This window comes from Montipora capricornis, chromosome 4 (genome assembly GCF_036669925.1).
Source record: "Montipora capricornis isolate CH-2021 chromosome 4, ASM3666992v2, whole genome shotgun sequence".
Taxonomy (NCBI): domain Eukaryota; kingdom Metazoa; phylum Cnidaria; class Anthozoa; order Scleractinia; family Acroporidae; genus Montipora; species Montipora capricornis.
Window position 1 is genome coordinate 18855977 of NC_090886.1, and position 11184 is coordinate 18867160.

Consider the following 11184-nt stretch of genomic DNA (forward strand, 5'->3'; position numbering starts at 1 on the left):
GCCATAATTTCGTTCAACACCGTAAGAACTGAATCCAAAAAAGTAAGTGACAGCAGCCATAGGATAGTTGAGTTTTACACTTAGCCGCGTTCTCTGCAAAATTACAGGAAAACTCCATGTATTTGATGTTTCTGCTCAAATTCAAACCGATACGTACGTGCTAGAGTTCATGCTAACGGGTTAACAATTCGTTGTAAAGATTTCGTAGTAACTAATAGTAGCGGTGCTATGAATGATTCCAAACGGCCCGTGGCGGTTTCATTAAACGCGTTGTCAATGTTTGACAACGCATTGACAATGTTTTGAAATGATTTTGAAATGGATTTGCAACGCATTTCGGTTCCGTTGAAAAACATTGCCAACGTTTTAAAACGCAATGGAAATGCTCTTCAACGCATTTTCAATGCGTTGAAAATGCATTACAACGGAAAAACGCTTCAACGCTATTTTCGTTAAGCCTGCTTTTCCCAAATAGGGTCACATATCCTCTTTTGAATGGATGATGTTTCTCACTGAGTCATACCCGGTTGCCCACCTTGAGTTAAGGAGGAGGACATGGCTTCAATTGTTTGCCGTACAGTTTGATCCACACGCTCCCTTCATTCTTGTTGGTCATGTCCCGTGGTGTCGTACTGATAATCTGATGAAGGCTCCTATTGTATCCGTTGAGTAACTGGGGCAGAACACTGAGATATGCTGTGAAATAACGATACATGTGTTGCTTCATCGCACATTAAAACATTTGATGACAGATGCCTTGGCATCACCGTGTGTCGAGAAATGATTCTTTCTCCAACATACGTCTGAACGATGCATTGCAAAACTGACTGTCAACAGCTATCGGTTCCCACCATTCCACTTCTTGAGACATTGCATCTCCACCAGATTGGCTTGCCATTGACCATCCTTGGGAAACACCAAGATGGGTGAAATCTCGAACCAGCGACGAAACCGGTCTGTAAAGCGTATAGGCTAACTCTCCTTGCAATTTCTTGCGTGCCTCACCCAATATCAGTCCTTGCACCTTGGCACCCCCTAGCACCCCCCGGTGTCTGGGGATCTGTGTAAGCCATTATGCCCGACGTATGGCTCTGCCCTTTGCGTTTCGGCATGTCTTGGTGAGTAGGAGACACACCATCAACTTGAGAATACTAGGAATGTCCTTGAGGTATCATTTTTCGAGGGTCTGCCATGTATAGTATGCTATCTCGGGTCCGACGGTTCTCGTCACCCATGCGAGATAAACGGCAAAATGAGACCATTTATAGTCACCCTCTTGCCTCAGAGCCGCAAACTCGTCTTCCTATGACTTCCTTGTACTTGTACATGTTAATTGCCGTGACTTTAACATCTTCAGTTCCCACCGCCTGCTCCCGTCTGACCTTGTAGCTCAGTCGGCAGAGCAGCGGTGATCTAACCCGAAGGTCGTGGGTTCAATTCCCAACCTGGTCAGAGTTTTTCTCTGTCCTTGTGTGGGCCCATTTCCATCAGTAGGGCTAACGCTCACATGGTTCATATGGGGTGGAAACTTAGCACTTCACATTACACTCTAATCAGTTAAGTCTGTTATGACATCGATAGGTTCCTTGGTCGGAAACCCATCCCATTACGAGTTCCTGACAAAGCCACGTCAAGACCGATCAACATAACTGTCGCGCATATTCACGATAAGGGAGATGGGCTTATCGGTCTAGACCCACCCTCAATACATGATGACCCACCTCAGCACAAGACATCATGACACTACAACGTTTTGTTCACAATACTTTTTATTGATACTTTTTTTCTCTAACATTAATCAATATCAATCTGATTGAACTTCAAATAAAAAAAAGCATGATTTCAAGAGTCCGGGTGTAATGGGACGAGTCTGTTCCAGGCGCCAGCACCACTTCAGCTCCTTGATCCTCTCACTATGCCCCGACCCTTTGTCCTTCTTTAAAACTTCACCAGTTCCTCTTTAAACTTGTTCTGGGGTAGAGGAGGCATGGGAATCATCTTCTCATTCTCCATCTGCTCCAGTTCGTTCTTAATTCTCTCCTGACCACCCTTGAACTTGTTGAACTCCTCCACTTCGTTGGGGTACCCGTCTTGCTTAGCTTTTCCCATCCGCTGCTTGACCATACGATTCGACCACTCGCTATCCAGCCACTGTAAGAACTTACACGGTTCTGGTTGGTGGTACCTCAGGAAGAAACGACCTACATTGGGCGACTCTGGATTCACCCTTCATGCCACTTTGGATTTCTTCCTGTGGAAACAAGTCCAAGGTCGTCGTTTGATATCTACAATCATGGACAAAAGTATTGGGAAGGTAACTTCAATTTTACAGACACCCCCCTCCCCCTTTTCAATGTTGGATTTTCCAGGGGAAAAAATGGTGACTTTTGGTACCTGAAGAACTCCAACATTGAATATGGGGGAGGGGGGCCACAAGAGCATGGTATTTCCCTAATACTTCAGGCAATAGTTAGAAAAATCGAATTAGGTGTGAAGTGAGCTGATGCGCGCAACCTTCCCAACAACTTTTGACCACGATTGTAGATGAAGTTGAGCCATCATATCTTTAGGCAGTTCTGGACCCTGTCGGCACCACCCCCCAAAACAAGCAGATCTTGTCAAAGCCACGACAATACATGTAACGTACGCCGTTCCTAGCCAACCCTCCCGTCAAAGGGGTTTTGTGGAAAGGACACAGAACACTACCTGATGGTCTGATCAGGGGTGGTGGTGATTGAGACTGTGGAGGGGGTTCGAGAGCTGGCCAGGGCGTCGTCGTCATGTTCACGATGGGATCCAATGGTACGCCCAGATCCTGTTGGTGAACGATCCCCTCTGCCGACTTCACGGGTCCTTGAGGTGGTCATGGCGTCAGTGGTTGTGGAAGCTGTTTCATCACTACCATCTCCTTGTAGGAAGGAAGCTCATTCGAAGATCGTATCGACGCCAGAAGACCATCCAACTCTTGGGCTGCTTCATTCAGTTTCGTTTCCTGCTCCTTCTTCTTTTCCTTTCATTTCTATGCAGCTTTTTGGCGAGCTTCTTTGTAAATCTCCACAGGCGGTTTGGCTGCTTCATAGAGACATCTTGGTTTTCTTTTGTTTCACAGGTGCCTTCTTCTTCTCTTCTTCTCCAAAAAGATAACGAGCAGGAGACACATCTCCATACTGCCAGGATGTACTCATTCTTGCGACTGACTGACAATGAGACCTTGAATGACGTTATCTTTTATAATGCTTCCCTCACGTAATCATTACCCCTGTCTAATACAATCGGTACGCAGACCAACAATGACGTGCGTACACTGAGGTTCTGTCGACGCTTCAGGACCGATTCTTGTGCAAGTGCTGCCATTACGACAAAAAACAACTTTCCTTACAGGCCTTAGAAACGTGACACCAACCGGACAACAACTGCAACCTCTTCAACTGGGCTGACGAGCCCTGTGAATTCCCAGATACCAGTTGGTGGTCAGAACGTGAGTACTCAGACCAAGACACAACACCCTCTCGATAATGTGTGCATAGTGATAGATCTCCAAGGTTTTTTCACTGGACGTCACTACAAACCCTGTGTGCCCTGGCCCGACCTGTCTGCCAAGGACCGACGCACGGCCTTCCTCTCTGAGAAGTACATTCAGTCTCTCATACTACCCATTGTATCGCCAACAATCCGTGATTAGAATTTGTTAGGTGACGTCATAGACATGATTACGCAACTTAAGTCACTTGCTAGTAAGAGGAATTGAGAGAAACTGTGAGATACCACTGGATTTTGAACCCTATTCAACCTCCCTTGTGAAAAGTACAGCGACTGACAGAAAGCTGGTGTAATAAATGGAGTTGTTTAAAACCGTGGTTAGTTAATCCTCGCTAACAATACATTCAAAATCCAGTGTGGTTAGCTACTAAGCGACGACTGGAACAGAAGATGACCGACAAAGCTAAGAATTCACGGCGAATTGCCAAGGGAAACTTCACACGAAAGCGGAACATTTTGATCAAGTCCATAGAGACAAGCCAAGGAATCGAGGTAGTAGAAACCAATTACTCAAAACTTGTTGATGCATGGGAAGAACTGGAAGGGAAGCACTTAGAGTATGTTAACTTCCTGACTGACGAGCATTTAGTGGACGAAGAAGAAATCTGGATGACAGAAGTCGAGGAAAAATATTCCAATGCATTTAATCGTAAAGTGAAATATGTCGAAAATGTCACTACAAGCGAAAAGGCAACGCGCGAGCACGCGGCTCGTCAAGAGGCCATTGACAACGCAAAAGTTAAAAGGAACACTGCGCGCGCTGTTTTCGAAGCTTCTTACGAAAGTATTTCGCACGCGTTGCAGTCAAAAGAAATGCCCAATTTTGCGTTAAAAGACTTACAGAAACAAATAGAAGATCAATTTCAAGATTGCAAAACCTTTAACGCTGAACTGTTAGAATTATTGCCCTTTGATTCAGCCGAATCTGAGATGCAATGGATAGCTAAAATCCAAACCTATTATTACGAAATTGTTGAACAAATTGTAGTTAGATATACTAACGTAAAAGAACAAGAGCAGATAAAACAGGAATCTGACGCGACTTCTTCCTTTCTACACCTGGAAAAGGTAAAAATGCCGCACTTTGATGGAGAACTACGTCATTACCCTCAGTTTAAAAGAGATTTCAACAAACAAGTCATGCCACAAATTCGTGGAAGAGATGCCGCATATGTGCTACGCTCTTGTCTTGGAAAAGAACCCGAAGGCCTGGTAAAGAGCATAGACGACGATGTGCAAGAAATGTGGCGAAGACTGGACGAAAAGTATGGAGATCCAGCCAAAATTGCAGACGTTATCATTGACGGCATACGTAGATTCAGAACACTTAAGGAAGGAGAAGATAAACGTTTCATCGAATTCGTGACTCTTGTAGAAGACGGATACAGAGACCTCACAAGACTCGGTCTAGAAGCGGAAATTACAACAACGAGTTCGGTCAGTATTATAGAGAAAGCTTTATCAACAGACATCAGAAGAAAATGGGCGGAAATGGTTAGTTGTCACGGAAGTCACATCGACAAATCAAAAAAGTTCCCTAGTCTTCTTGAATTTCTGCAAAATCAAAGGAGTGCTATTGAATACGACAGTGCTTCTCTTCGGACGACGACCAACAATCAACATTACAGAGGCACATCGCACTATACAGAAGGCGTCGAGGAAGTAAGCAAAGAACCCAAACCAAAATGTCTGATTCATGAACACGGAAGACATTGGACAGCAGACTGCAGAATTTATTTAGCCAAGCCAATAGAAGAGAAAAAGACGATCATCAAAGATAAACGAGCCTGTTGGTCGTGCCTAAAGATCGGTCATCGACAACGTACATGCAAATCAAGGAAAGACTGTGGTGTAGGCGGCTGCACAAGAAAGCACCATCCATCTATACACGAGACGGAAGAAACACCTCAGGAAGTCTCAGCCTCAGCAAATGTATGCCACAATACAAAAATTGACACCTGCCTGTTACAAGTACAAAGAGTTAAAACCAAAAGAGGAGAAGCTAATATAATGTGGGATAACGCCGCATCACTTTGTTTTATCACAAACACTAAAGCAAAGCAAGAGAAACTTAAAGGATCCAAAGTCGAACTTTCAGTCATCAAAGTTGGAGCACAGAGCGAGAAGATTAAGACCAACAAATACAAGGTACCTCTTATAGATAAGCAAGGTCACGTCATCGAATTCGAAGCTTACGGCATCGAAAGGATCACCTCAGACATTGAAAGTGTTAACATAGACGACATAGTACATCTTTTCAAGAACGTCACAAAGGAAGAAATCGAGCGACCCTCAGGACCTGTGGACATTTTAATCGGTTACGAATATGCAGCCTATCACCCGGAAAGAGAACAAAACATCGGTCATCTTGTGCTCTTAAGGAATCGTTTCGGGCGATGTATTGGAGGAACGCACCCGTTACTTAAAGAATCACATCTGTATCACGATTTCATCAATGCCAGAGTCAACACAGTTGTAGGCAAAATCAATATAGAAGACTTTTACAAAATTGAGAACCTTGGCGTAGAATGCAAACCGAAATGTGGAGGATGTAAATGTGGAAAATGTTCCTTAGGTGCGAAAGACTGCACTATTCAAGAAGAGCGAGAGCTGGAACTAATCGAACGAAATCTAAACTTTAACAAAGAGGAAAATCGCTGGGTCGCTGAGTATCCCTGGATCAAGGATCCTCAGAATCTTCCTGACAACCGGAAGGTCGCTTTCGCGAAACTGATAACGACCGAGAAACGTCTAAGAAGGAACACCGAACACGCAAAAGTGTATGACAACCAGATAAAAGACATGGTAACTAGAGGAGTTGCAAGGAAACTCTCCAAAAAGGAACTAACACTCTACAAAGGACCGGTGCATTATATCGGACATCATGAAGTTCTCAAGCCTGATTCCAAATCTACCCCAGTGCGCATAGTGTTCAATAGCAGCGCCAATTACATGGGTCATATCTTGAATGAGTATTGGGCTAAAGGTCCTGACCTACTCAATAACTTATTGGGAGTCCTTATACGTTTCCGAGAGAATAAAGTAGCCTTCATTGGTGATATTAAAAAGATGTACCACACTGTGAAGATGACAGAGTTAGATCAGCACACCCACCGATTTCTGTGGAGGGATATGGATAGTACAAGAGAACCCGACACATACATAATGCTCAGAGTTTCATTCGGTGACAAGCCGTCAGCTACGATTGCAACCGTTGCTTTGAGAAAAACCGCAGAGATGTCAAGAGAGAAATACCCAGAAGCAGCAGATATAATACAAAGAAATACGTACATGGACGACATAATCGAAAGTACGGACGATCGCAAACAAGCTATTAAACTGACTCAAGATATCGAGAAGGCTATTATTAAAGGAGGATTTGAAGTCAAAGAGTGGATGTCCATTGACCGTATAGAACTGTGTGGAGCGGTACTGAACAAACGTCTAAAAGTGTTCATAGAAAAGGAATGTAGATATCGCTTTGAAAAGATCTACCACATCGTAGACTCTCAGATTGTACATGCCATGATACAGAAAAGCTCATACGGGTTCAACACGTTCGCCGCCACTAGAATAGGTGAAATACAGGAAGGAACAAACCCTGAAAACTGGTATTGGGTAGAGAGTAAATATAACATAGCTGACTGTTTGACAAGAGGCAGGAAGCCCGATGACATTGGACTTGAAAGCACATGGCAAAAGGGTCCCGATTTTCTTAAACAAACAGAAGACAAGTGGCCAATCACTCGTGATTACTTGGAGCCAAAACTATCCGAAGTAATCCGGACTACAATGGTAACGAAGATAGAAGGACCTCATGACACCCTAGCGTTACGAATTGACATCGCCAAATATTCGAGTTACGGCAAACTACTACGTGTCACTGCAAGAATTTTGAAATTTTACAGCAAATTTCCCAAACCGTCATTTAAAAGCGCAACGCAAGAACTGACACCTGAAGATATTAAAAAGTCAGAGATTTTCTGGATCAAAGAGATTCAGCAGAACATGAGAAATGATATTGAAAATGGCAAGTACAACCGTTTGTGTCCTATCACACGCAAAGACGGCATCTATGTAGTAAGCAGTCGTACTGCAAAGTTACAAACAAATTACGGTGACAACGAAGTTATATTACTACCATATGATCATCCGTTCTCACATCTCTATGTAGCACAAACTCATGCAAGAGGACATCATGGCATTCTAACTACTGCCAGCAAAGTGCGCACCAAATACTGGATACCCAAACTCCTTAAGTTGGTAAAATCGATTAAGTTCAGATGCGTTATCTGCAAAAAACTTGCTAAGAAAACAAGTCAGCAAGTGATGGGCCAATTACCTGAAGACAGATTGAAGCCAGCACCGCCATGGTACAGTACAGGAATTGATCTTTTTGGTCCCTTTAAAATTCGGGACGAGGTAAAGAAGAGAACGTTCTCTAAAGCTTATGGAGTAATATTTAATTGTCTCGGAACAAGAGCTGTTTATCTGGATCTGGCAGCAGATTATAGTACAGACAAATTTCTGATGGTACTCAGAAGATTTGTGTCCCTAAACGGATATCCATCCAAGCTATTGTCTGACAACGGTACTCAACTAATTGCAGCAAGTAAGGAACTAACCGCTATAACAAAAACATGGGATTGGAAGAAAATTAAGGAATATGGCGTCATGAAAGGATTGCAATGGATCTTCACCCCAGCAGATGCCCCATGGCAAAATGGAGTAACTGAAGCTCTTATAAGATCGGTCAAGCGAGCAATTGAATTCTCGGTTGGTGAAAATGCTTTAACCTTCTCTGAATTGCAAACAGTTTTATTCGAGATTGCCAACTTGCTGAATGAAAGACCAATAGGGCGACACCCAACATCCCCTGAGGACGGAGCATATTTATGCCCAAATGACTTACTGTTAGGCAGAGCCACAAGCAGGATACCAAATGGCCCATTTGATGAAAACGCGAACACCCAAAAACGTTTCACGTTCGTCCAGACAATTGTTCATACATTCTGGAAAAAATGGAACTCGAACTACTTCCCAAGCTTGATATTAAGGCAAAAATGGCACACATCTCACCGAAATTTGAAAATCGGAGACGTAGTTATGATACAAGATTCCAACTTAGTGAGAGGAAACTGGAAGCTTGGAAAAGTGTCAAATGTTTACCCAGGTGCAGATGGGAAAGTGCGAAGAGTAGACGTGCAATACAAGAATCTCACCGTAAACGAACCTATGAAGCAATACCAAGGCAAAGGATATGTCATTGTTCAACGTCCTGTACAGAGACTTGTATTACTTATACCGATTGATGAAAACAAAATTAACTTCTAAGTGAACTTTCAGATACTATTTACTATGATTACTGTAACCTTTTTTTTGGCGGGGGAGTGTATCGCCAACAATCCGTGATTAGAATTTGTTAGGTGACGTCATAGACATGATTACGCAACTTAAGTCACTTGCTAGTAAGAGGAATTGAGAGAAACTGTGAGATACCACTGGATTTTGAACCCTATTCAACCTCCCTTGTGAAAAGTACAGCGACTGACAGAAAGCTGGTGTAATAAATGGAGTTGTTTAAAACCGTGGTTAGTTAATCCTCGCTAACAATACACCCATGAGAATCCTATCATGTTGCCAGTGCACTGATGGCAGACATGCTCTTTCTCTATCAATGGCACAAAACCCCAGAACGCTTCACTGTGGCCCATGAGGGTGGCATTGAGGGAATCTGGTAGATGACCTAGAAGATCCCCAACCTCGATCTCGAAACTCTGGGATGTCCCAAGTTTGAGAACCTACTACGTCTGAGTTCTGTAGGGTCTTGCGGCCAACACAAAGACCCGCTACGCCATCATTGCCCTCAATTGGAGTGCTACCACTTTGTACAATGGATACCCAGTCAAATGCTATTGGGACATGACACCTGTTACATCAATCACGAACGAACTCAGAGATTCCTAGCAAGTCAGAAACAACTTACCCTCTATGGAAGTTTTGTTTCTTTAAAGAACATATATCAAATAAAAAATGTCAATAAAACATATTCTTTAATAACAAACTGTCTGTGACTTCTCATTACACAAATTAAAACATTCAAATACGTTCCCCATGAAATCAATGAATGTACTCTTCTTGTGTCCTCCTACTCTCAGCATGCCAATCTGTCAGGGTATAGAAAGGCAATCTGAATTCCAATCAAATCATGAACTGAGGATCCTCCATCGAATTCTGGAAACTAAGACAGAAATAAAACGAGACGTCAACCCTACGACAAAAACGAACTAAAAACAGCTTTCTGGGTATCCTCATCCACACTGTCAAAATCATACCAGGCATCCTCCTCCTCTTCCTCGTCACTGTCAATCATGATGGAATGAGGATTTTCAGGATCCTCGTACAGATCGGGACGGGTGTCCAACTCCCAAATTGTACGCATCACGGCGTCCAATACTTGAGTGGTCACACCCTCTTGCTGTTCAGGGGGGTACTCTTGATCACTGCCCTCCAAATAAACATCTCGACAATATGGGCAAGTCCACAGTCCGCTTTGTACGTACTGCACACCCCTCAATACCCTTAGGTAATGCCTTGGATAATCCATCCACACGATCTCTGACTTTATTGCCGCACTTCTCCACAAACGTCTCCTCCTGGCAAATGACACAGGCTATCTCTGTGTCATCCTCAGCATCCTGAAACTGGCTGGTCAACTTGAACACCTGCTTCCATCTCCACATCATCCGTCTTTCTGCTCTTTGCTCTCTGTCTCCCTGGCTCTCGTGTTGAGATGTGAAACACCCGACCAGTGTTAGTTCGTGTCAAAATGTTTCCTCAAAGTCATGTGAAAGTGCGATCGATTCAGATCTATGAGCAAATGCTCATTAAACAAAATGTTAACCATGATCACGCGACCCTCATCTTCTCTTTGGGCTCTTCTCATGTCTCTAAACAGACTCAACATGGCTGTTGAAACATTCGCCCATGACATGCCGCAAATAAATTCGACCCTTCTACCTTGCAGACTCTTATAGTTGTTCCTTTGATCTCGTTCTGATGATGAGACCTTTCCTGGGGGGATACCCCCCATCCCCCCTCCTCTGGGTCACATGACCTTCCAGGTGCCACATATAAGAGGACACCAGTAGCAATCAGCATTAATTCTCGTTCTGCTCTCAGCTGTACAATCCATGAGATGTTTGTTGGCCGTGCCCATACAAACAAGATCGATGCCAGCTCGCCACAGACGCGCACTCATGAGGTTAGTAGACCTCTACAAAGAGCACAAGGCTACTATACAACAGTGGCAGGAAGAAATGGAACGCATGCGTGTGTGGATGGCAAAAGAAAAGGAAGCCAAAGTGAAAGAAATCCTGGCGAAGTTCCACAAAGAACAGCAATGCATCATATGTAAGGAGTATTTCCTGATGGAACTGCATTTAGCCTTCTCCACCATTGTGCGCCATCTGGGAGCCAAAAGGCCAGACTTGTCTTTATAACAACAAGCTATTTATTTTGTGCTATCACTCCGTTTTCTTTGTGCCTATCCCATAATACACGGAATGCTAGTAAGTTTTGTTTCCGGTACACTACAATGGGTTCGAATCCTGTCAAAGCCATCTAAATTTTTTAGGTGTCTAT

At 43.6% G+C, this 11184-nt stretch overlaps 1 protein-coding gene across 1 annotated transcript; it reads left to right on the forward strand.

The window, feature by feature from the left end:
• The first annotated feature begins 3930 nt into the window (after positions 1–3930).
• On the forward strand, positions 3931–8874 carry LOC138046258 (uncharacterized). Its single transcript, XM_068892937.1, has one exon. The coding sequence runs from the start codon at positions 3931–3933 to the stop codon at positions 8872–8874; it is 4944 nt and encodes a 1647-aa protein (XP_068749038.1).
• The last annotated feature ends 2310 nt before the right edge of the window (positions 8875–11184 follow it).